Genomic DNA, 26,123 nt, shown 5'->3' with positions numbered 1-26,123 from the left:
GTCTAACTTTTAAAAGCGTTACTTCAGAAAATTCATTTTCATATAATTTGGTGGAAGCCTGGCTGTGGCTTGAGTCAGATAGGGTGGTTAGCTATTTGCCAAAAAGGCAATTGTAAAGTTTTAGCACATAGGAATTTTTGCTTTCTAGATGTGATTAAAAGAGAATGTCAGGTTTTTTATGCTGTTGGTACCTAGGACAAGTGATTGTGTGAGACTCATTTTATACCTAGCATGTTAAATAGTGTTACTAATGGCTTATATTTTAGGGATGTGAAATAATGAGAGAGAAACATCAATCAGTTGCCTCTCATATGTGCCCCTACCACAGACCGAACCCACACTTAGGCTTGTGCCCAGACCGGGAATTGAACCAGCAACCTTTTGCTTTTCAGGACAGCTCCCAACCAACTGAGCCACATTGGTTAGGGCAAGATAATGAGTTTCTTTTTTTAACTGCAAGTTATTATATTTTGTGTCAAATATGTATTCTTCCCTTTAAAAAAGTATCCCATATCTAAATAATTCTTCTAACCAGTATGTCCCAAGTCTTTCTGAATCTGTTGTAAAGTATAGGAGAGGCAATATGGAATGTCATACTTAGAGACTTTAATCTTTAGAGTCACAACTACCAAAATACAAGTTTGTTTTTAGAAAGCGCTTTGGTACCTTCTCTAGTTCCATAAATGATTTATTTTTCAATTTCCTAACATCTAGAGCAGTTGTTGGCAAATTTTTTTCTTAAAGGGCTAGGTAGTAGTGAAAGCAACTATAGACAGTACATAAAGGAATGAGTGTGGCTGTGTTCCAATAAAAATGATTTACAAAAACAGGTGGACCAGCATTGTCTGACTCCTGATCTAGAATAAAACCTCTACAAGTGGACACTCAAAATGAAATGGTATAAGTGAGCCAATTATTCAGTAATTTAAGTAATACATTTATTGATTGTGTGCTATTTGCCAAACCCAGAGCTAAATGGTAAATTAAATTATGGCATTATGTTCAGTCATTGGAATATTAAGATCATAGAAAATAATTATTATGAAACCAAACAAAATGGGAAAATGTTTTTAAGTGGGAATTCAGGATAAAATTTTAAGTTGGTATTTTAATAAATATGGACTTCTAGGAGTTTTTAAATTTTTATTAGGTAGAAGAAGTTTTTCTGTTTTTCAAACTGCAGTGTTTTATATTTTAAAACTAAATTTTAAAATTACATTACAGGATACCAATTAAATCTGTTGTTTTTAATCACTACTGTGTAGTATGAAAAAGAAAAAAAAAAAAAAAGCTTTGTGAAACTATTTTCCAGTGATGTCCTGAAGTCTTTTTACTTAATTAGTATGATTGACATTTGATCCCTGGTTGGTGTGGCTCAGTGGATTGAGTGCTGGCCTGCAAACCAAAGGGTCACTGGTTCAATCCCTAGTCAAGGCACATGTCTGGGTTGTGGGTCAGGGCCCCCCCAGTTGGGGATGTGCTAGAGGCAACCACACATTGATGTTTCTCCCCCTCTCTTTCTCCCTCCCTTCCCTTCTCTCTAAAAATAAATAACTAAATTTTTTTTAAAAATTAACATTTCAGAAGAATTTATTGCTGTTTTTTCCAAGATATATTGTCATTTCTCTCTTTTTAAAATTTTTTCTCTTTTAACAGTGCCCTTATGTCTGCCATTTCTTATATTTACTTACCAAAAAGGACAATGGTGAGTATTTTTATTCTGTTTATATTACATTCACTCTGTTGAACTAGCATTTGTATTGGCCTTTTAAAAGTTAACTATTAGCATTAGTTTTATGACAGGATTTTGTGGGAATTGCTTTTTAGAACCTCTATTTGAGAACATCCGTTTAATGTCTTAATTGGGGTGTTTATATTCTTGATGTATATGAGCCACATGGTTTCTTTTATTCTGAATCATATCTATAGTACTTTTTTTTTAAACCTTTACTAGTGAAACCATTTCGTGTGAGAAAACTGCTTGATCTTCAGGCAAAGATGGTGAGTACCAAAAAGACCCAGAACTAGCCGTGTACGCTGTGATAAGTATTGGACTAGGCTTTGGAGATATAAAATGGAATGAGTCATTACATTCAAGGAACTTATTGTCTAGGCAACTCAGTCACCAAAGTAAAACAGAATCAGACTGGGCTCAAAGAGGAGTTGTGATGCTTGAGATATTTTAATGGATGAATAGGATTTAACTAGGTCAAGAAGGAAGTGCAGGGTGCTCCTGACAGAAGGAACAGCACGAGCAAAGATGTGTAGATGTAAAACTGTTTAGGGAACTGGGTTGGTAGGACTAGAGAATAAGTATCAGGGACTTCCAGCCAAGACGGAGGCCTAGACTTGACACGCTCCATCTCCCTCCACAACTAAGAAGGAATACAACTACTGCAAAACCATAAATAACCAGAAGTTTCATAAAATAAATGGAAGTCCAATGTATGAAGTTAAAAAGAAGTGGTGCTTATCGGGACGGGTAGGAGGGGCGAAGCCGGGACAGAGAGGTCAAGCTGTGCTGGTGGTGATGGCGGCAGGACGGTGGTAAGCAGATATACCCGTATTTCAGGGGAGGCGAAAAGCGCCTGGGGAGCACCCCGGGCTGCAGACCAGACCCTTCAGCTTGCGATTCTAGCGCCAGGGAAGGCAGACCCCCATTTCTTGGACTATGAGGCCCGGAGGGGGTGGGGATAGAAGAAGAGGTTCCTGGTCTCTCAGCGGAGAGTGAATGGCAGGAATCGATCTTGGACCCCCACCCCCACAGAAAATGCTGCAGCGTGGTGAGAAGGGTCACCCAGTTGTGACGAGTGCACGAGGCTCTGCCCCCTACAGCCTAGGAGGTGTGACAGCCCCACCCAGGAAGCAAAGGTAAACACAAAACTGTCAGGATGGCTCAGATCATGATAGAGATCCCAGTGATGCAGATGACCAGCCAGCAAATATCTAACCTAATGAAGCAGCAGATAGGAAATCTTTCTGAGGCACAGTTCAGAGCTTTCATTACAAGAATGCTTATAGACCTAACAGCAGATCTTAAACAAGGCAGGGAAGGAATGAAGACTAGTCCTGCTGAAATGAACAAAAACACATATGAAACTAGTGGTGAGGGAAGGAAAACCAGGGATCAAATCAACAAGTTGGAACATAGGGAAGGAACAAACAGTCAAACAGTGCAGAAAGAGGGAACAAGAAGTGAGGAAAATGAGGAGAGGCTCAGAAACCTATTGGACAGCTATAAGCGGGCCGACATCCGAATCATAGGGTTGCCAGAAGGTGAAGAAGAAGAACTAGAAATGGAAAAATTATGTGAAAAAAATAATGAAGCAGAACTTTCCTACCTTGGGGAAAGAAATAAACTTACAGGTCTAGGAAGCACAGAGTTTTCAAAAAAATGGGACCCAGAGAAAACCACACCAAGACACATTATAATCAAAATGTCAAAAATTAAGGATAAAGAGAGAATCTTAAAAGCAGCAAAAGAGAAGAAGAGAATTACGTACAAAGGGGTCCCAATAAGACTCAGCTGATTTCTCTAAAGAAACTGCAGGCAAGAAGTGACTGGCAAGGAATATTCAAAGTAATGAAAAGGAAAAACCTACAACCACAATTACTCTGTGCAGTGAAGCTGTCATTCAGAATAGAAGGGCAGAGAAAGTGCTTCCAGGACAAAGTAAAACTGAAGGAGTTCATCAGATCCAAACCACTGTTATATGAAATGTTAAAGGGACTTGTTTAGGAGAAACTATGAACATTAGAATGAAAACTGTAACATAACAACCAACAACAGAAGCTAGGGAACCAAAACAAAGGCAAACTAAGTAGACAACAAGAGTGGGAAAAGAATTATAGATATGGGGAACATTATGGGGGGAGGTCAGCAGGGAGGAGGAGGGGGGAAAGGGAGTGAGATGGTACAGGAATTAGGAAGCAAAGAAGAAGGGAGTGGAGTAGACAGGAAGATGCTGAGGACTATATGCACAGCCAATGGGCATGTACTAAAGAGGGGGGCAGCTGGAGGGAAGGGGGTCACTGGGTGGAGGGGAACAAAGAGAAAAGAAATTTGGACAACTGTAACAGCATAATCAATAAAGCATATTAAAAAAAAGTGTCAGGCAGTACTTAGAAACAACTACTTTATTAAAATAAGGTGACCATTTTATTTTTTGTTTTTGGGGGTGTGATCTTGTAAAGCATTCTCTTTGGGATACTTAAACTTCAATATATCCGCTGACCATTATCTCTTGTCCTTGTAGCTATCTTGCATTGATATTTCCACTATACTTGCCAGGTAACAGAAGTCTGTGAAGCTTTGAGTATAAAGCAATAGGAAGCTGTAGTTCCTATGCCTAGCTACTGAAATCTTCATGACCCACCCAGAAGAATTCAGATCGAATGAAAAATACATACACGTGTGCAGATTTGTGCTTCTCCAGTGTGAGGTTTCCTCTTAATACAGTTCAGGGATCTTGTTTTATAGCTTCCTGTTTTGGTTCTATGGGTAAAATCTCTTCTCTTAGCTCTGAAAGCATATTAATGATAATTTTTTTCCAAATTGAATTTTACTTCACATTAATAGAAATCATGAAAAAGATGTGCTTTTTTCCATGTTAACAGCAAAACATTTTACCAGAATAAGAAAATTCTTATCATAAATATTATCTTGCTGATTTATATTAACTGAAACAGTGTATGTTCAAGTGTATGATTTAGTACATGATTGTCTAAAAACTTTAGACCCATTTATAAAGATGCTTTCATAAATTATTTTGATTAGCTGGATTTTGGTGAATTTGTTCAAATCTGGTAATATCAAGCCAAGAAGGCATAGCGATGCTCACATGCAACCTAACGTATAGAATGGTGACAGCCATAATGAGCATATGTGAACAAATATATTGGATATGTGAATTTCTGATACCTGTAAAGGCTTGCATCCCCCTTCTGTACCCTCCATGCTTCTTAACTCCTGATCCATGGAGGAAACAAAACACAGAAACTGTCCTTTTGGCAGGAAACATGAATGGTGGGAAGCAGAGCGAGCATGTTATTTTGCATATGCCAGGGCCCATTGAGAGCAATCTTTGCAACAGGAAGGAGCCAGAGTTATGTCTCATCTTAAGGGCTGGTGAGGATGGTCTCTGGGATTCTCCCTCTACTAGGCACAAGCCTGTGTGACTTGGGCTGTGAGGTTTTTTCCTGATCTTCAATTTGTCTCTGTTGCCTCAGAGTTCCTTTCTTTAGTTCCTTTCATGGTAGAGGCTTTTCTCTAATGCCTGCTAACCTTTTTGCCCATATTTAATCTTTTGAAAAATATGCTTTATTGATTATGCTGTTACAGTTGTCCCAATTGCTTTTCCCTTTGTTCCCTCCACCCAGTGACCCCCCTTCATCCAGTTGTCCCCCCACTTAGTCCATGCCCATTGGTTGTGCATATAGTTCTTCTCAACATCTTCCTATCTACTCCACTCCTACTATGCTTCTTAATTCCTGTACTATCTCCCTCCCTTCCCCCTCTTCCTCCTCCCTGCTGACCTCCCCCCATAATTTTCCCCATGCCTGTAATTCTTTTCCCACTCTCATTGCCTACTTAGTTTGCCTTTGTTTCAGTTCCCTAGCTTCTGTTGTTGGTTGTTGTGATACAGTTTTCATTTTAATGTTCATAGTTGTGATCCTCTTTCTCCTAAACAAGTCCCTTTAACATTTCATATACAGTAGTCCCTCTCTATATCGCGGTTCACTTATCACGGCCTCACTGTATCGCGGGATTTTTAAAAATATTATATTGAATTATTTATTGCAGATTTTTCACTATATTGCGGGATTTTTGTGGTACTGTATACATATGTTCTTAAAGTTACGTAAGTTTAAGAGTGTAGAATATGTTTTAAGAACATAGTAGTGTTTATAAAAGTGTGGAAAAGGTTAATAAGGCAGTAGGAAAGGTTAATTAGGGACTGGGAACAGTTTATAAGTGTGTGGGAAGGGTTTATAAAGCCTTAAAAATATATATAAATACTAAAATAAATGTAAGATTTCTACTTCGCAGATTTACACCTATTGTGGGGGGTCTAGAAAGTAATACCCACGATAAGTGAGGGAATATTGTAACAGTGGTTTGGATCTGATGAACTCCTTCAGTTTTACTTTGTCCTGGAAGCACTTTCTCTGCCCTTCTATTCTGAATAAGTTTCACTGCATAGAGTAATCGTGGTTGTAGTTTTTTGCTTTTCATTACTTTGAATATTCCTTGCCAGTCTCTTCTTACCTGAAGAGTTTCTTCTGAGAAATCAGCTGATAGTCTTATTGGGACCCCTTTGTACGTAATTCTCTTATTCTCCCTTGCTGCTTTTAAGATTCTCTCTTTATTCCTTAATTTTTAACATTTTGATTATAATGTGTCTTGGTGTGGTTCTCCCTGGGTCCAGGTTTTTTGGAACTCTGTGCTTCCTGGACCTATAAGTCTATTCCTTCCCCAAGTTTGGGAAGTTCTGCTTCATTATTTTTTTCACATAATTTTTCCATTTCTAGTTCTTCTTCTTCATCTTCTGGCAACCCTATGATTCGGATGTCGGCCCGCTTATAGCTGTCCCATAGGTTTCTGAGCCTCTCCTCATTTTCCTCACTTCTTGTTCCCTCTTTCTGCACTGGTTACTGTTTGTTCCTTCCCTATGTTCCAACTTGTTGATTTGATCCCTGGTTTTCCTTCCCTCACCACTAGTTTCGTATGCGTTTTTGTTCATTTCAGCAGGACTAGCCTTCATTCTTTCCCTGCCTTGTTTAAGATCTGCTGTTAGGTCTATAAGCATTCTTATAATGAAAGCTCTGAACTGTGCCTCAGAAAGATTTCCTATCTGCTGCTTCATTAGGTTAGATATTTGCTGGCTGGTCATCTGCATCACTGGGATCTCTATCGTGATCTGAGCCATCCTGACAGTTTTGTGTTTACCTTTGCTTCCTGGTTGGGGCTGTCACACCTCTTACACTGTGGGGGGGGGTGGAGCCCTGTGGACTTGTCACTCCTGGGAGACCCTTCACACTACATTGTGGTGTTTTGTGTGTTGGGGCAGGGTTCCAAGATGGACTCTTGGTGTTTACTCTCTGCTAAGAGACTGGGAGCTTCTTCCTCTGTCCCCACCTCCTCCGACCATCACAGTCTGAGGCAATTGGGGTCTGCTTTCCCTGGCGTTGGAATCATTAGCTGACAGGTCTGGTCTGCAGCCAGGGGTGCTCCCCAGGTGTTTCTCGCCTCTTTTTAAATACAGGTGTCTGTGCTTACCGCCATCCCACTGCCATCGTCGCATCTGCCCCTGCCAGCACAGCTTGACATCCCGGCTTTGCCCCTCCAACCTGTCTGGACGAGCACCACTTGTTTACAACTTCATATGTTGGACTTCTATGGAGTTTTATTTTCTGGAACTTTTGGTTATTTCTGGTTTTGTGGTAGATGTATTCCTTCTCAGTTGTGGAAGGAGATGGAGCGTGTCAGTCTAGGCCTCCATCTTGGCCGGAAGTGTCCATATTTAGTTTTAAAATACTAAAATGGTTATTGGAAACTGGTGTGTGTGAGAAGGACTTGTTCATTGCAGGATCTTGATGTTTCCTTCATTGGGTAGCCCCCCTCCCCACTGATGACTGTATCACTTTTCTTGGAGATGAATTCTGTCTCCTGCCTAGGGGCTGTATTAGTCAGGCTTCTCTAGAGAAGCAAAACCAATAGAGTATATGTTTATGTGTGTAAGTATGTATTTATTTATTATAAAAAATTGGGCTCACATGATTATGGAGGCTATCAAGGCCAAAATCTGCAGGGTAGGCCTGCAAGCTGGAGACTCAGTACAGCTGATGTTCTAGTTTGAGTCCAAAGGCAGTCTGTTTTAGAACCAGGAAGAGCTAGTGTTGTAGATGAAGTTTGAAGGCAATCTGCTGGAGAATTCTCTCTTGCTTCCAAGAGGCTGGTCTTCTTGTTCTATATAGGCTTTCAACTGTTTGAATGAGACCTACCTACATTATGAAGGGCATTCTTATTTACTCAAAGTTTATTGATTTAAAAGTAGAACATCCAAAATACCTTCACAGAAATACCCAGAATAATGTTTGATCAAATACCAGGGCACCCCGTGGTCCAACCAAGTTGGACCATAAAATCATAAAATCAAACATCACAGGGATAGGAACCTGGCTACTAAGACTCTGGGACATAAGCAGTGGAAAAGACTGGAGAGAAGTTCTGGTACACCCCAGCTGTGCCTGCTGTCTGAGTCCAGTTTCATCTTCAGAGAGTAAAATCCTAATGTTTGCTTATAAGTATAGTAAAGGAATTTGTGCTTCTAACTGCTGCTTATGTAGCAATCCTGTTTTTTTGCCACTCTTGGCAACTCCACTCTTCAGAGGTTTATGGTTTTCCAAATTCCTGAGCCTTTCTGGGAGTTCTCAAGCATGAATGTACTGCTTTTGAGACTTTTTCTTATTGCTGCTTTAGGCTTTGTTTTCTCTTTTCTGCTAAGCTGGTTACTATTTGTTCATCTTCATTCTAGATTCCAAAATCTTGTTGAGATCTCTCATTTGCTGTCACTTCCCCTCTTGTTCTTTTTAAACTTGTGCTTTATGCCTTTTTCCATTCCTTTACTTTTTAGTGGGACTTTGGGAGGACTCAAAGTTCAACAAATAATACGTTCAATATGCCATGTTTGACTGAAAGTCAACTGTTTAAAAAATAATAATTGATTTAAAAAAGATTTATTGAAATACAATTAACATACTATACAACTCACCCATTTTTAGTGTATAATCCAATGGCTTTTAGTATAGTCACAAAGTTGTGCAAAGTCTCCTTTAAAAAAAAGAGAGTGTTAAATTTTTAACAACAAAGATAGTTTTAGTTAAGTAGGCAATAAATTCTAAAGTTCTCTCTACTACTAAGTATTTGCCCCATCAAAAAAAATTTCAACTGAAAGCAAACACTCTGATACTAATTGATATGAGTACAGAGATCAGAAGATATTTCAGCATAGATAAATTATGCCATTTTGGTTTTGTTAAAATAAATTTTAAGAAGCTGTTTTAAAATACAGATACTGTATTTCTAAGCCTCATTTTCTGCCTTCCTTATTTTGTACAGCATTTGATTCAACAAAAGTGTAATGTGATAGAGCAATTGGGTTACTTCCTTGGAATTCATTTTAGTGGTATGCTTTCTCTGGATAGCCAGATATATCAAACACAAGTATCCAGCAGTAATGGCTTTTGTCATTGTAAAATTAATATTTTTGTTAAGACTTGTTTTAGTTATAGGAAGCAGCTTGGCTACTATATACCAAGTATTACATTTCCTAATCAATGTTTTAGGAATTATGATAACAATAAATTAACATTCTTTATTTTAATATTTTATTTCATTTTAGAGAGAGAAGAAGTGGGTGAAAAAAGAGAGAAATAATGATGTGCAAGAGATCAGTTGCCTCTTGCATGCTCCCAACTGGGTGGGACCTGGCCCACAACCCAGGCATGTGCCCTGACTGGGAATCAAACTGTTGAGCTTTCGGTTCTCAGGCCAGCACTCAATCCACTGAGCTAGATTAATATGTCTTTTGCTCTAGTTTCCTGGCTTCCCTTTTTATCTTCTTGCATTCCTGTTCAAATCAAGAGTGAGTAGCCCTAACTGGTGTGGCTCAGTGGGTTGGGCACCTTCCTGCAAACCAAAAGGTTGGCAGTTTGATTCCCGGTCAGGGCACATGCCTGGGTTGCGGGCCAAATCCCTAGCTGGGGGTGTACGAGAGGCAGCCTTAACCGATTGATGTTTCTCTTTCTCTTTCTCCCTCCTTTACTCTCTCTCTAAAAATAAATTTTAAAATCTTTTTAAAACAAGAATTAGTGAACTTTGAGCCCTGAATTTGCTCCCAGTAAGAGAAAGCTGTGCTAGCAGGTATCACTGGTAAGCTTAAGGCATGAGCAGATAAGAAGAGAGAAAATATAAGGAAGAATTAAAATAGAGGGAAAAGTCATAAAAAAGAAGATAGTTGGCGAAAGTTGTTTTATGACAGTTGGTTTAAATGCCTGGTTATTTATTTTTTTTATTTTCTATAGCATCTTCTCAGTGATATTGCATCATAAAATTAGGGTTTGAATATATGTTTAGTTTGTATATTCTATTGTTACTCCTTTTTTCTTATTGACCACAGAATTGAAAATTGAAAACTCTTATTTTATTTCAGGGAATGCAGCCTTATCTCCATGCTTTGTTGTCACTGTATAAATTCTTTGTTCCCACTTTGATGTCTATATCTTTGCCTGTAAAGAAGAAGGTAAGGGATTGAGGAGTGATCAATCATATTGAGATTGAAATATTTCATTTTTGATTAATTTACGGATTTGGAATAAACTGTTTATAGCATACTGTTTTAAGATCTAGTATTGTGGCACTGTTTCTAGGCCATATTCATTAGGGATTGTCACTTCGATTTGATTCCATTTGATGTCGTCGTCGTCGGCAGCCGTCCGTCTCGAGAGACGATGCCGTAGCTTCTTGAGAGTCTATCTGCACCGCCGAGAATGGCTGTGCAGTCCGACTCGGGAGTGACAATCCCTGCCGCACTTGTTACAGGTGAAGGCAGATGGCTGTTGTATTTAATATATTCCTGATAAGTAAAAAAAAAATTAATGGATTTGCATGGGTACAAAATATTTTACTTTCAATACGTTTTCAATTAATGAAGAGTTTTAGATATTATGTTGCTTCAGCTTATGGGTACCTATTCTCATGTACTTTACATCCAAATTTATAGATCTATTTTAAGAATTCAGAGAATCTATGGAAGACAGCTCTAGTTGCTGTGAGGCAAAGGAATCAGGGACCTCCTCCAGAACCTCTAATGCTGATGTTAGGTCCAGCCAATGTCCGTCCCGGAAAAAGAGTAAGTATCTAAAACCTCAGATGATTTTGTGAGGACTTCTTTTATTAAATTCAAACAATAACCATTTAGAAGTTGGAAGAGATTATAGATATTTAAATATGTTTTTATTACCCAGGATTCTATGCAACTAACATTCAGATTCCATTCGTTGAACCACCTTAGCAACTGCTTTTACATTTATAGTTTGCAGTCTGTTTAGCCCATTGATCAATTTTATTGTCTCTCTTCTTTAGAAATGGAATTCTCAGTCACTTATACCAGTGCTAAATTCCAGTGGCCACAGTAAAGACTATGGAAAAAAAGGAATGTGTCTTTCTGATTATCTTGGTAGCAATAGACCACTTCCAGTAGAACAGCTTAAAAGCTTCTCTCAACTCTTACAGAACATTCATTGCTTAGAGGTATGTGACTGGACCGTGTGCTGATTTGCATTTTCCATTTGCTCTTCGTGGCCTTTCTTTTTGTTATATATTTCCTGTCTGATGATTTACTTGTTGCTCTGACCTACCTTTTACATACTTAAGTTGGCTGATTATTCTGTCTTTTCAGCTGCCTTCTCAGATGGGTGCAGTGCTGAACAATTCTTTGCTACTTCACTATACTAACTGTATCAGAGATGAATCAGTCTTACTGAGGCTGTATTATTGGTTGAATCAAACATTACAAGAAGGTAAAAATTGGTACTTAAAAGTTGGATGATAGAGGAAGGAACAAGAGAGTTTACAAATGGGTTTCTTCTATAAGGGTGCCAAATTCTAGACAGGGGGAGCTGTAATTATTTCTTGGATAATAATCATTGTAATTTTAAAGGCAATAAGAAGGGAGGTGTGTTGGTAAGGAAATACTGCTGGATGGCCACCAAAACTCACCAGGTGGCTCGACTTTGATGACCATCACAATCCAAGGCCTCTTCATCTTTGTATGTCCAGAAACTTGCCTTTAAGCCCCAGATTCTACAGATCACTGCTAACCAAACTCAGAGGAGACTGTTGCATAACCCAGAACGTCACCTTATTATTTCATACTAGAAGTGATTCTGGTGACCAAAATGTTCATGTCTGCCAACTAGTGTATCTCCTCTTTCCTGTGAGTATATGTGGGAGCCAAATCAGTCATTAGAAGATTTCTTAATTTAGAATTGAAGGAAAAGGCAGTGAGGGAGTTTTTCATCCAGGCTATAGTAAATCTTGATCACTTCATTCTTCCAAGGAAATCAATTTCTCTAAAGATAGTATTTACTTTACCAGATCATTTCTTTCCTGAATAAGCAACTCCTGACTCTTAGAGTGTTTTAAAATCGGTTTTAGTCGGTTCCGTGTTAACCCTCCTTTTTCTACTTGGAGTCTTTCTTTGTAAGATATGATACAGTTTATTAGATTTCCACTTACTAAAGTCCTACCACTTTTAGATTACCCCCAGGTCACCGTAATTGAAGTTTAGGGCATTCATAAATTTAAATGCATACATTTATAGTTTTTGGATCACTGTGTGATATAAAGCTGATCACATTGATTAGATGTGAATTTTAGCAGTCTGTTTTTTCACTATAAGCTTTCCCCCTATATTACCAAGTTTTTGAGGACCATCTCATTCACCTCTACATACTTGTTGCACTCTGTAGTGTGAGCTGGCTAGGGTGTATGAGACTGATGGCTTATTTATATTTGTCATTTACTTGTTACTTTAGAGTTGTAGTAATTATGTTTTATGTAGTTTTTATTGCTGTGCTGCCAGGTACTTATGTTTAATATTTATGCTCCAGAATGTATTTGGTACAAGGTGAATAATTATGAATGTGAAAAAGAATTTACCAGCTTCCTGGACACTATCATCAAGGCAGAGTGCTTCTTACAAGTAAGAGTCCACTTGCACACACTCCACCGCTTCTTACTAAAACTTATTTGGTCATCTATTGGAAACCTATTCTTTATTGCTCGACATCTTCGATAAACAGTATTTGCTCAATTCAAAACTCATTATAAATAGAGCTGAGTTGAATTATCATTTGTCTTTGTATGGTTGGATTTGAAGAAAATTATTTGTTAAATCATGCACATAAGAGAGAATGGCTTATAATTTAAAATAACAGACTGAAGATGTAAATGGCCGGGTTCGATTAATTGAATTAGCCAGTTAAGATAACCCTCATAGGGTCACTACCTGTGTTCTTAAAATCAACAAACATTTTTTAAATGTCAAGATGTTCCAGCCAATTAATTATTTGGCCCGAATAACCCTGAGTTGTACATGAAGCTGCAACTCAGGTGTCAGCTCGATCAGAAAGTCTTACCCAACACTCCAAGATGGGTTAAATGCTTGTTTGCTGTGCTCCTTTAGCTCTCTTGTATCAAGGCGCTTTCAGCATCTATTTTTTCTACACATTATGAGCTCCTGGTGGGCTGGAACCATGTCTAAATTTCCTTCATGTACAGGTGTTCAGCTTGGTACCTGGTACAAAAGAGATGCTCAATAAATGTTTGTTAAATAAATCTTAAGGATTTGGTGTGAAAACATTGAATTGGAAATTAGGAGTGAATGATGCTGGTGAGGAAGAGGGATAAATTTGGCTTTTTAGGTTTCCTTCTTGGGAGAAGGATGATGGCATTCAATGGGAAAGGGAGTATAGGAGAAGTAGGCTTGGAAGGAAAGATAAATTTGATTTAAAAGATGCCTGTGGGACATCTCAGAGGTCGTAAGTAGTAGACAGTTAAATAAGGATTCTAGAGTGCAGGAATGAGAACTGGGCTAGAGATACAGATTAGGACTCCTCATGATATAGGTGGTGGTTTTAGCTGTTATGGATTAGATTGTCCAGAGAACTGATGTTATCAAAAGAGGGTCTAGAATAGAGTTCAGTGTACACCACTCTAAAGTTCAGGGTAACAAAGGAAAAAAGGAACACCTTATCTCACTTTGGTGGAAACATTAACAGCATATACACTCAGTCCAGATGGAGCTGTGTAGAGTTTGGATTTGGTCTATGGCCTCTAATGAAATTCCACTCTTATTATATAGCATCGTATACATTTTGTTGTATGATCAAGTGACTGCATGTACTTCAAATAATACATTTTTATATGTCTTTAAAAATATTTCATAAGTTGACTTTTTACCATCTTTCCAGTTGATGAAATTTATGGTATTTGAAGACTATGTTGATTAAAGACGGTAATATATCCAAATATTAATCATCTGATCCTTATTATGGGGAAGTCTTGCACCTAACTTAAGGATTTTAATTATATTGACGACAAAATTAGTGTAAGAGTAAAACCACTGTATCACAGAATAAACTGGTTGTTTAGAGAGTAGTTAAGACTGAAGAGCTCCATAAAAGATTTTGTTGTCCACATGTATTACAGGAGGGGTTTTATTCCTGTGAAGCATTTCTGTATAAGAGCCTTCCTCTCTGGGATGGCTTCTGTTGTCGATCACAGTTCCTTCAGCTTGTGAGCTGGATTCCTTTTACTAGCTTCTCTGGTATGTATCATGAAAATTTGGAGTAATATGTAATTCAGTGTAATATTAATTAAAAGGATTCTGAATAATCTTTTTTTTTTTAATTCCTAGAGGTGAAACCATTTATTTTTGACCATCTGGCACAGCTCTTCTTTACATCAACCATTTATTTCAAGGTAAAAAAAAAAAAAAACAAAAAACTATCTTGCTTATATTCTGTAGGAAATATTATTCTATAGCCAGTGGTATATGATTGCAAACCCACATAATGTCACGGTTTTCTAATAGGATTCTGCTGGACCTGGACTTGTGGTACTGCATCACTGAAATCAAAGTTAATGCATAGTTTTGTTTTTAAGGGATTTGTTGCATGCAGTTTTCTTAGACTGTTTCCTCTTGTAGCAGATGACAATGTGAATAAGCAGGTTGCAAAAGAGTATTAAGAAAACAAACTGGGAAATACTTAAGCACATTCAGTTTGCTTGTTGTGGTTGATATACATATTTGTGGATACATTTATTCATTTCACCATTATTTATTAAGCACCCACTATGTGTGAGATGCCTCTTTTGACACTGGGATACAGTAATGACCAAAGAAAACAAAACTCTCTCTGACACTCATACTATATATTTACAATATAGTTGTTTTCTTCTAATAACATTATTCCAACATTATATGATAAATTGTGTTACTCTTTTGGGGCATTGTCCAAAAAAAGGGAAACAACAACACTGTGGTTTCCAGGAGATCTATTTGAGTTTGAGAGCCACTTTCTTTTTTTTTAAGTATATTTTATTGATTATGCTGTTTCAGTTGTCCCAATTTCTTTTCCCTTTGCTTCCCTCTGCACAGTACCCGCCTTCCCTCCAGGAATCCCATTCCCCCCTTAGTTCATGTCCATGGGTTGTGCATATAAGTTCTTTGGCTTCACCCTTTCCTATATTATTCTTAAATTCCCTTGTCTGTTTTGTACCTACCACTTATGCTTTTTAATCCCTGAACCATTTCCCCCATTCTTCTCCTTCCCCCTCCCAGCTGGTAACCAACCCTCCAAATGACCCCCATACCTATGATACTGTTCCTATTCTGGTTGTTTGCTTAGTTTATTTTTGTTTCTATTATTTTAGGTTCTGTTGCTGATAGTTGTGAGTTGGTTGTTATTTTAATGTTCACAGTTTTGGTCTTCTTTTTCTTAAGTCCCTTTAACATTTCATATCATAATGGTTTGGTGATGATGAACTCCTTTAGCTTTACCTTGTCTGGGAAGTACTTTACCTGCCCTTCCATTCTAAATGATAGCTTTGCTGGATAGAGTAGTCTTGATTGTAGGTCCTTGCTTTTCATCACATTGAATACTTCTTGCCAGCTCCTTCTTGCCTGCAGAGTTGCTTTTGAGAAATCATCTGATAGTCTTATAGGCACCCCTTTGTAGATAACTCTCTGCTTTTCTCTTGCTGCTTTTAAGATTCTCTCTCTATCTTTAACCTTTGGCATTTTAATGATGATGTATCTTCGTGTGGTCCTCTTTGGGTCTAGCTTGTTTGGGACTCCCTGTGCTCTCTGGACTTGTATGCCTATTTCCTTTGCCAGATTTGGGAAGTTTTCCTTCATTATTTTTTCACGTAAGTTTTCAATTTCTTGCTCTTCCTCGTCTCCTTCTGGCACCCCTATGATTCAGATGCTGGCATGTTTAAAGTTGTCTCAGAGGTTCCTAAGTCTCTCCTTTAAAAAAAAAAAAATTCTTGTTTTTTCATTCTGTACTGGTTGACTGTTTATTTCTTCCTTACGTCCCAAATCATTGATTTGAACCCCAGCTTCCTTCCCTTCACCATTGGTTTTGTGTGGATTTTCCTTCATTTCAGTTAGCATAGCCTTCTTCCTTTCTGTTTGCCGTACTCAAGCATGTCTGTCAAGTCTGCGAGCATCTGTATCACCAGTGTTTTGAGCTCTGCATCTGTTAGGTTGGCTATCTCCTCATTGCTTAATTCTCCCACTGGAACCTTGATCTGCTTTCTCCTTTGGGCCATACTTCTCCGTCTTCTCAACTTGACAGGCTCTGTGTTTGCCTCTGTCTCAGATAGAGCTGTCACACCTGTTACATTGTAAGGGCCTGAGCCTTAGGTATTTGTCAGTGCTGGGCGACCCATTTCACCACATTGTGGCGCTGTATGTCGGGGAGGGGTCTGAGGGAAGAATGCCGCTTGCTCAGCACTTGCCCCTTTTCGAGGCATTTCTCCCACTTCCTCTATGGGACTGGCGCCTCTCTAGCTGTTGCCCTGGTTGTGGTTCCCAGAGTGGGTGGGTTTGCGGATGTTTTGGGACCATGGGGGCCCTTTAAACAAGCGGACTCTGCTGAGAAATGGCAGTTTCTTCCTCTGCCCCAACCCCCACTTGTTTTCACCGTCAGAAGCAATGAGGCTTTATTTTCCCTGACACTGGTACCATGAGCTGCGTGGTCTGGTGTGGTGCTGGGATTGCTCCCCAGGTATCCCTCCTGACTTTTTTTAATGTGTGACTGCACTTTTTCCTCTGGCTGGCCACAGCTGCTGCTGCCACTGCCTGCTCCACATTTCATCCTCTCCACCCCGGCTCCGCCCTTCCTACCTGTCTGAATGAGTGTTGTTTCTTTATATCTTTGTTTGTTGGACTTTGCAGCTCGATTTTCTGGAACTTCTGGTTGTCTCCAGTTTTGGAGTAGTTTTCTTAGTTGTGGGGGGAGATGCAGCGTGTCTACCTACGCCTCCATCTTGGCCAGAAGTCTTGAGAGCCACTTTCTAATGGAATGGTTATTTCTGTTCCAAAAGAGTGACAATATAATATTTCTTTTATAACTTTTATTCACCTTAAATCACCTGTTGGTGGCCACGTTTTCAGGGAAAAAAAATTAGTTGTCCTGGAGTTTGTCATAATCAAATGGCATTTTAAAATTACCTGTCACATTTACTTGGATTTCGAGTTTACTTATATTATTTGTAATTAATACTAGACCAATATTATTCATATGACAATATACACCACTTCTTCCAGATAATATATTTTCAGAATTTAATTTTACAGCTTTTAGTGATTTTCTTTTGATCTTCTAGTTTGGTTATTCTATTTTTCTTCTCTTATTCCATCAGTCTAGAGAGCTATTTATCTATAAATATTAGGTTGAACCATATGAAATTGCCATTTTCATAGATCAGGAATGTTTGACAATTAGCAATTTTATATGGTCCAATCCACATATAAATATACATTTATGTACACACATATGTATTTACATTTGAGAGTAGAAAGTGGGGAGAGGAAAGGATGGAGAAAGGAAAATGGACAGTGGGCCAAGGACAGAACTAGGGACTACTCGTTATTTAATTCCCAGCTGAAAGGGAGAGTGTATGAAGGAACCTTTTCAGGAAATATTAAAATGTAATGTTATTAACCAATGTTACTCAAATAGATTTAATTTTAAAATGCATGAAACGAACCAGGACAGCAGTAGTGCCAAGCAAAGAATACAGGGTATCAAGGAGTGAAATAATATTGCCATATATTCAAGAAAGGTCCAGAAAGATAAGGACCAAAAAATTTCTTTTGGAATTGATAAAGCAGAGATTTTAGCTGCCTTTGTGAACAGTTTCATTGGAGTATGGTAAAAGCCAGATTGTGGAAGTTGAAGAGTCAATGAGAAGTGAAGATAAGTCAATGAATATAGACTATGTTTCAAAAAGTTTGGCTAAAAAGATGAGGTAGAGAGATTGCTATAGTGAGACTTTGAATCAAAGGAAGATTGTGGGCAGTTTTTGTCTCCAGAATGTAAGAAACCTGAGCATGTTTAGCAATAGAAGGAGCCAGTTGAGAAGAGGGAGAGTTTGAAAATGGAGAAAGGATGTGAGATAAATGATGGTGCAGGGTTCCAGAGGAAACATGAAGGTACTGTTTTAAGACTTGATAGAGGGATTTGCTTGAATGGAAGTTGAGGGATTGGCAAGATACCACTTATTCTCTAAGACTGGGGACAAGGATGTATCGATAGGTAGATATACCCTTGTATGTATTTGTACAGTAGGAAGAAAGGGCAAGAAATTGAAATACTTTGTGCTTAAAAATGTTAAATTTATCAAAATAAGAAGTGAGTTATAGAGGACAGGAATGAATAGGGGGTTCACAAAGGTATTGTGTGCCTAGAAGAACCACTGAGAAAAATAAGAGACAGAACTGATTGAAGACAAGTAGGATTGTTAAAATTCATTTAGGGCTCAGATGAAGTTGGAGAGCATAAATTTGGAGTGGTGTCAATCTGTAAAGTTGTGTGTTTTTCTTCAGCTCAGATGTAAGAGCAAAGTGAGCTATGAGGTTGAATTAGTTAGGGTTTTTCTGGTAGAGTGTAGCATAGTAGATAGATGGTAGATAGGGTAGATAGTTAGGTGAGTCCAGTAGAAGGCTGAAAAGACTGAAAAATGACATTAAAAATGAAGAATCAGGGGATAGAATGCCTCTGAAGTTAAAGAGCAAGAATAAATAGTTGAAGTTGAGGGTGTGAGAAAGCTGAAAAAAAAATAGGAGGTCATAACAAAGGAAGGATAATAGTAGATTTTGGTAGTGCTTCACTTTAGATGAGCTTGCCGCAGGTAGATAACAGAGATATGGGAAGATAAACAGTAAAAGGTGTAAGAACGGTGTTGCTCAAAAAGCCATCAAGATGCAGCAAGCAGGAAAAATGAAGTTTATTGAGGGAATCAGCAAGCAGGGAGGGAGCCATGCCACGAGTGGCTCCGACTCCGGACTCCTAGGGAAGAAGGGGGTTGTTTTATAGGGGGAAGAAAAAAGGAACTATTGAATTTAGTCATCACCTGCTTATCTCGCAGCTGCAAGCATGACAGGCCGATCAAGGCCAAACACGGCTTGGCTTGATGCACCTCACTATCACGGGGAACTCCCGGCCCAAAATACTGCTATCTTCCAAGCAGCTGCAGGCGGGCGGGGGGAGGGCATGGGAACCGAGACTGTCATTCTAGCCTTTTTGTTTTGTTTTGTTTTTTGGGCTGGCAGAGTGGGTTTGTGTGGCAGAGACTGGTTGGGAGAGGGGCCGTCGAATCTCTCTTTTATAATGACTTCCTGCTGAGTTGGGGCGATAGGAGGGGGTTGACTGCTGGCTTGGGGGTCATTTCTTGCCACGGGTTGATATCTGAAAGATCTTAATAAGAGTATATTATGGACGGTAGAGGCTGTTATGGATTGAACCGTTTTTTGAATAAAGTTAACTAGCAGTTTGAGGAAGCAAGGGCCAAGGGCGAGGAATAATAGGAGAAGCAGTGGGGTTATGAGAGGCACTAGGATCGCTTTGAAGGGAGAGGAGAAGCATGAGAGGAAGGTTCCGAACCAGGATTTTCCGTATGCTCGTGTCCTAGCTTGGGTAATAATGTTAATGTGTGTTTTAAGTATTTGTAAAACGTTTTATTATGCCTGTATTGTTAATGTAAAAACAGTAAGTTTTATTTAGCATGGCACAGGTTTTCCTGCTTCAGCTGTGAGGATATCTAGGGCCCTCCTGTTCTGGAGAACTGTGTCTGCTAGGTTGTTTAGGGATTTTTGCTGTTTTTTAGAGCTTATAGGGTGGCATTTTAAGTTTATTGAAGGGATAAAGAGAGATTTAGTACTGATTTTTTTTAATTGGGGTATTTTTACGAACCAGAGGAAGCTTTTATATATGGAGTGCCCTATTCCCGGCTGTTTAAGGATAGGGTTGCTGTACATATGTCCGCTAAACTCAGACTACTGCCAGTCTCGTTTGTGTCGGGGGCTGGACAAGAGGGAAGTCTCGAGGAAGGAGTCAAGGTTAGGGATTGCCTCAGAAGTGGCTATGTGCTGGGGGCTTAGTATAGAAGCATCTAGTATTAGAGTGACTATTATGCAGGTGTTAGTCTAGTACGGAGGAATTATTAGGTATGCTTGTGTGCCACATAGGAAGTGATATCCTGTCCCATGAAGGGAAATAGCAGTGCTATATTTTGTTTTGGTGATGGTAATGTAATTGGGGTGAGTTTTATTTTTTATTGACTGGCACTAAACATTACGGAGGATTTTGTGAAGAAATGTTTAGCTGTATTGGTTAAACTGAAAATCTATAATCCATGTAGGGGTAGCAGGGAAATTTGAAGTGTTGGAATGATTGTGAATTTGGGCTAATATGTAAGGACGAGTAGGAGCTTTTGGTCAGCCTTTATAGTGTATGAAGGCTAGGTCTAGGGTGTGTTTGCAGAGAGTGCGCTGTAGCCAGGCATTCGAGACACATTCTAAAAACTGAGAGATAGTCTGGGGCGGGGGTGGGCTTTTCGTATAATAAAGGTTTTTGCGAGATGAGATGAGTAAAGAGTAAGGCCCGTGGAACGCTCATTTAGAGGAGGGTTGGGCTCAGGTGATTTTTATGCGTGAATGTATGATGTGATAGGCATATTTAGAGTCGGTGTGTATATTAACCTGATGATTTTCTGTAAGGGCCAAAGCCTACATTAGGGCAATAAGTTATGCCTGTTGGGAAGAGGTATGGGAGGGCAAGTGTCCCGACTCAGTGACGGAGGCGAGGGTAGTGATGGTATATTCTGCTTCCTTTGGGTTGGTCTTGTAGGAGCTTTTATTTATAAACTAGGATTTTGCCTGGGGTAGAGGGGTGTCTTGTATGTTGGGGAAGGGGTGTAAAAAGGGGGAGAAATGTTGAGTGCAGTTATGGGTATGGGTGTGGGAGAGGGGGAGGGGAAGTAATGAGGCAGGGTTGAGGGGGAGAGCTGATTTATGTCGGGAGATTTGAGGATTTTGGAGTAGTTGAGCGTGTAAGAATTGAATTTGGGATGGAGAGGATGCAGCGATGGCCTGATGGGTTAGTAGGCCGGAAATAGCATGAGAGGAGTGGGTGGTTACCTGGGTAAAGAGAACTAACTTAAGGGTTTTTTGACTGCGTATTGCTGCTGCTGCTAAGGCGCGGAGGCAGGCTGGCCACCCTAGGAAGGGGAAATTGAGTGGTTTGGAAAAATAGGCTATAACCCATTGGTCTGGTTTATATTGCTGTGCTAACAGCCTGGGAGCAAAGCTATTTTTTGTGTCAGTGTGTAGAAGGAAAGGTTTATTTGGGTTTGGAAGGGTTAAGCCTGGGACTTGGCTGAGTGCTATTTTGAATGTAATGAAAGGTTTAAGGAGGGCACGAGAGTTTTCTAGAGGTTTAGACAAGTTTTCAGCTGTTGCCTGATATAAAGGTTTGGCTAGGCATTTAAAATTAGGTATCCAAGTTCTGAAAAAAATTGGCGAGGCCTAAAAATGATAGGAGTTCTTGTTTAGTACGGGACAGGGGGAAGGTAGTTATTAGGTCCTGTCTTTCTGGAGTTAGGTGTTTATGGGTGGGGAGGGTGGAGAGTCCGAGATATGTGACCTGAGTTTGAGAGAACTAGCCTTTGTTTCGCAACACGCGGTATTTCTGACTGGCAAGAAAGTTTAGGAGTTGGGCAGTATGGAGATGAGAAAGGTTTTTAGATGAACTGCAGAGGAGGAGACTGTCTACGCACTGTAGGAGGACGCTTGGGGAAAGGTCAAGCTGCTGTTAAGTCGGCTTCTAGGGCTTGACTAAAGAGGTGGGTACTATTTTCAAACCCTTGAGGCAGGATGTCTATGTCAGTTGTTGGGTTGCTTTTGTGGTTGGGTCGGTCCAGGTGAAGGCAAAGTGGTCTTGGGAGGCTGGGGAGAGTAGGATAGTGAAGAAGGCATTTTTGAGGTCCAGGATGGTAAAGTGGGAGGTTTGAGGTGGGATGCATGACAAGAGGGAATAAGGGTTAGGGACGATGGTGTTGATAGAGATGGTGGCTTCATTGATTGTATGTAGAGTTTGGACAAGACGGTGAGACCTGTTGGGTTTTTTACTGCTAGGATGGAGGAATTGGTGGGAGAGGCAGCAGGTCGAAGCAGACCTGCTCCCAGCAGGCGGTTTATAATAGGCTTCAGACCATTTAAGGCCGAGGGGGTTAATGGGTTTTGAGGTTTGTTGGGGATATGGGAGGTATTTTTCAGGGTTACAGAGACCAAAGCGTGGTGAGAGGTGACAGAAGGATTGTTTGTGTCATTGGGATTGACCGCTGTTAGCCAGGATGGCAAGGGAGTGTCTGGGAGTGTGAAGGGACTGCCCTAAAATTAGAAGAAGAATGAGAAGGGTGGAATTATCTGGTGAGGGCATGGAGTTAAAACAATTAATAGATATAGATGCGTGCAGTTTGGTTAGAATATTGCATCTGAGAAATGGGGTTGGGTAGTGGAGCAGTACTAGAAAGTAGTGAGTGAATGCCTGATGCCCAATGAGACAGGTTAGGGGAAGGGTACTTAGGAGTTGGGTCGCCTTGCCGCCTATTTTTACACCGGTATGGCAAAGGGAGTTAGGAACCCCCAAAATTTGGGCAGGATAGAATACGTGGCTTCTGTATCAAGGATAAAGGAGACAAGCTTACCTGTCACCAACATGTTTACCCTAGGTTCTGCAGCCGTGATGATGAAAGGCGGGGCTTCCGAACCTGGGCCCCATCAGGCGGTGGAAAGTCCGAGGAGGTCTGGGACTGAGAGGCCTACGTCTGGATCTGCTGCAGGTGTAGGCAGTCTAGTCCCCAGGTTAGGGGCCGTAGGACAGGCAGCCTTCCAGTGACCTGTCTTTTGACAGAAAGGGCAGGGACCCGGAGTAGGTAAGCAAGGGTTTGGACAGAGCTTTGCCCAATGTCCCTCCTGACCGCACCGGAAACAGGGGCCTGGAGGCTGCCTGATGGTGGAGGCTTTGCCCTTATGCTTACTTTTCCCCTTGGAGGAGTTCCCCAGGGCATTAGCTAGCAAAAGATAGTACTTGTATTTCCGTTCCTGTCACTCCTCTTCCCTCTCCTCTTGACGGTTGTTGTATATTCGGAAGGCGACCTGAATAAGTTCACTTTGGGGGGTCTCGGGGTCCGCCTGTAATGTTTGGAGCTTTTTTTGAATGTCTGGGGCTGATTGACTAATGAAGTGGGTGTGTAAAAAGAGGCGTCCCTCCGGCGAAGTGGGGTCTAGATTGGTGTATTTTTGGACGGATTCTGTGAGCCTTGTTAAGAAGGCAGCTGCATTTTTACTAGGACCCTGGGTAATTTTGAGAGTTTGTTATAGTTGATAGCTTTAAAGTCCGATTTGTACATCCAAGTAAGGTGACATGTAAGGAAGTGGGACATGTATTCACATGACACCGTCTCTACCAGCGACCTCATGGAGGGGATAGAGACTAGAGGGGCGGGTGTGATCAGAGGGGGAGGGGCCGGGGAAGGAGAAGTAAGGATGGGCCCTCGAGATTGGGTATGGAGAAGAGAAGGTCCGGAATCTTGGAGGGCTGGGGACTGTGAGGAGTCAGGTGACTGAGGTTCTGAAGGGGGCGAGGGGGCGTCTGGTGTAGGTTCGTAGGGAGGTGGGTGATCAGTGGGATCGAAGGTGTCCAAGTGTAAGAGGCAAGGAAACTGGTGGCTCCCAAACCAGTATGAAATAATTAGCAGTAAAGGGAAAATGTAACTAGAGGGTTTTTTGAGCCAGAGTTGACAATATTAGCATTAGAAAAGGGGCATTCCGTGGCTCAGCACAAATGCCTCTGAGAACAAAGGACATCTGAAATCTGAGGGGAGGACGTTCTTTACAAAACCCTGGGAAGTGGGAAAATGCAGCTAGACAGCCCAGCAAACAAAACAGGGAAACTCCAAAGAAGAGCTGGAGATAGACCTATAACCAGATCACCCTTAATTAATTTAGTTAATTGCATTATATTATAACTCCAGAGTATTCAGCATGGAAAAACGGAGGCGGAGAAGGAGGGAGAGGGAGGAAGGGAGGGGGCGGTTTTACTCGAGCTAGGGTAAGAACAGCCAGCTTCATCCTTTTGGTAAGGATCTTTGGTTTTCGGCTGCGCCCAAAGCTGCAGGTCTGTGAATAAACAACTGCTTAGGTTACTGCTAAAATCCTGTGTCCCGGTGTTTTATTATGAGTATTTTTCACACAAGGAAGAAGGAGAAGGAGTTAGAGGGGGTGCAGAAGGTGGAGAGGAAGGTGGCTTTTTCTGGACAAGGAGGATTTGGTGGGTAGTGAGCTGTTCGCAGAGACAGTGTTTGTTCTGAAGAGTCTAGAAAGCCTGAGCATTGGGAAGTTCTGACCACTTGCCCGATTGCTGGGGGAAGTTATCAAGGTCTGTGAAACTCCTAAGTCAAGTGTGCCGTTTTCCAGCCAGCAACTCTGGTTACTTAGAGGATACTGGGGCCACATGACAGTGGGCAGAAAGACGAGTCGACAGGCCTTGATTTCTCCATTTAGTTGGAGAGATCTGAGATTACGGATTAAACACCCAAGAGGGGTATCTTTGGGTGGGAGGGACTGGCCAATTCCCGTGGTGATGGTTAGGGTTAGTGTGAGTCCGAGAAAGAGGAGGAGGGCGAATCCAAGCCAACGATCCCGGCTCCGCAATCTGTCGAGACAACTGTCCCTGTTTCGACCAGAGTGGAGAGGCACTGATTTGTCCTAGGCGTCCCTAGGAGTCGTCAGACCCCGGAGAATGGGTCCGGATTGACCCGAGGAGTCTGGTGACTCCGAGAGTGGTTCCAACTGAGCGCTCAGATTTAGGGCCAGACTGCCCGGAATGGTCTAGGGTAGACCAGGAAACAGAACCACCGGAGGAGCCGAAGATGGGGACTCACCCATGAATCCGAGGGCCAGTGTTGATTGGAAGTAAATGGCAATCGGGGAAGGGGTCAAAGGAAAAAGGAGGTGGATGGGGTCAGCAAGCCAGAGGGGAAGCTCGAGCCGCTGACTCATGGAGATCTGAGCGACTTCAGGTCCAATCATTGGGGGCCGGTTCAGGCCCCGGTCCGACATGGGAGTCCCGGTCGAGCCAGTGCCCCAATCCCGGTTTTCGGCACCATAATGTAAGAATGGAGTAGCTCAGAAAGCCATCAAGACACAGCGAGCAGGAAAAAAGTTTATTGAGGGACTCAGCGAGCAGGGAGGGAGCTGTGCCGAGAGTGGCTCCGACTCCAGACTCCTAGGGAAGAAGGGGGTTGTTTTATACGGGGAAGAAAAAAGGAACTATTGAATTTAGTCGTCACCTGCTCATCTTTCAGCTGCAAGCATGGCGGGCTGATCAAGGCCAAACGCGGCTCGGCTTGACACACCCCGCTATCGTGGGGAACTCCAGGCCCAAAATATTGCTATCTTCCAAGCAGCTGCAGGCGGGCAGGGGGAGGGCATGGGAACCGAGGCTGTCAAAAGGTAGTATACAGTAGTTGGATAGTGTAAACATAAAGGGAGAAAGGTGTTTTTTGTTTTGTTTTGTTTTTTTTTTAATATAAGGAAGGAGGAGTAATAGTTTGGAAATAGTGTTGAAGATGGATAGCCTTTGTGTTGTGTTCAAAAAACCAAAGTGTAGTCAAATTCACGAGAAAAACTGACTATAGCAAAGTTCAGTCTTACATGAGCTTTGATCTTAGCCTAACAAATTCAGCTAATGTTACTGCTAATGAGGTTCTGTAGCTCACAAAATATTTGTAAATATTCTAAAACAAGGCATTTTTTTTCCCCTGTGGCACCTGATAAAATCGAAGGTCCATTGGATTTTTTATATCTTTTTAAAGCTGACTCTCTTCTTTTTTTATTTTTTATTTATTTATTTTTCCTCACCTGAAGACATTTTTTTCATTGCGTTTTAGAAAGGAGGGGAGAGAGAAAAACATCGATGTGAGA

The 26,123-nt window shown here is 40.8% G+C and overlaps 1 protein-coding gene across 1 annotated transcript in view; it reads left to right on the top strand.

Annotated features, from left to right (window-relative positions):
* The window catches only part of CENPI (centromere protein I), a 78,278-nt gene that overhangs the window by 31,537 nt on the left and 20,618 nt on the right, over window positions 1-26,123 (top strand). The window contains exons 6-14 of the mRNA XM_090264930.1: window positions 1,657-1,705; window positions 1,955-2,001; window positions 10,215-10,304; window positions 10,785-10,913; window positions 11,147-11,314; window positions 11,463-11,583; window positions 12,676-12,767; window positions 14,276-14,393; window positions 14,484-14,548. Coding sequence (XP_090121056.1) covers window positions 1,657-1,705; window positions 1,955-2,001; window positions 10,215-10,304; window positions 10,785-10,913; window positions 11,147-11,314; window positions 11,463-11,583; window positions 12,676-12,767; window positions 14,276-14,393; window positions 14,484-14,548 — 879 coding nt within the window. The remainder of the gene's footprint in view (window positions 1-1,656; window positions 1,706-1,954; window positions 2,002-10,214; window positions 10,305-10,784; window positions 10,914-11,146; window positions 11,315-11,462; window positions 11,584-12,675; window positions 12,768-14,275; window positions 14,394-14,483; window positions 14,549-26,123) is intronic.

This window comes from Furipterus horrens, unplaced genomic scaffold (assembly GCF_987537825.1).
Source record: "Furipterus horrens unplaced genomic scaffold, mFurHor1.1.pri manual_scaffold_17, whole genome shotgun sequence".
Lineage (NCBI taxonomy): Eukaryota > Metazoa > Chordata > Mammalia > Chiroptera > Furipteridae > Furipterus > Furipterus horrens.
Note: the sequence above shows the minus strand (reverse complement) of the source record. Positions and strands in the feature narration are given on the sequence as shown.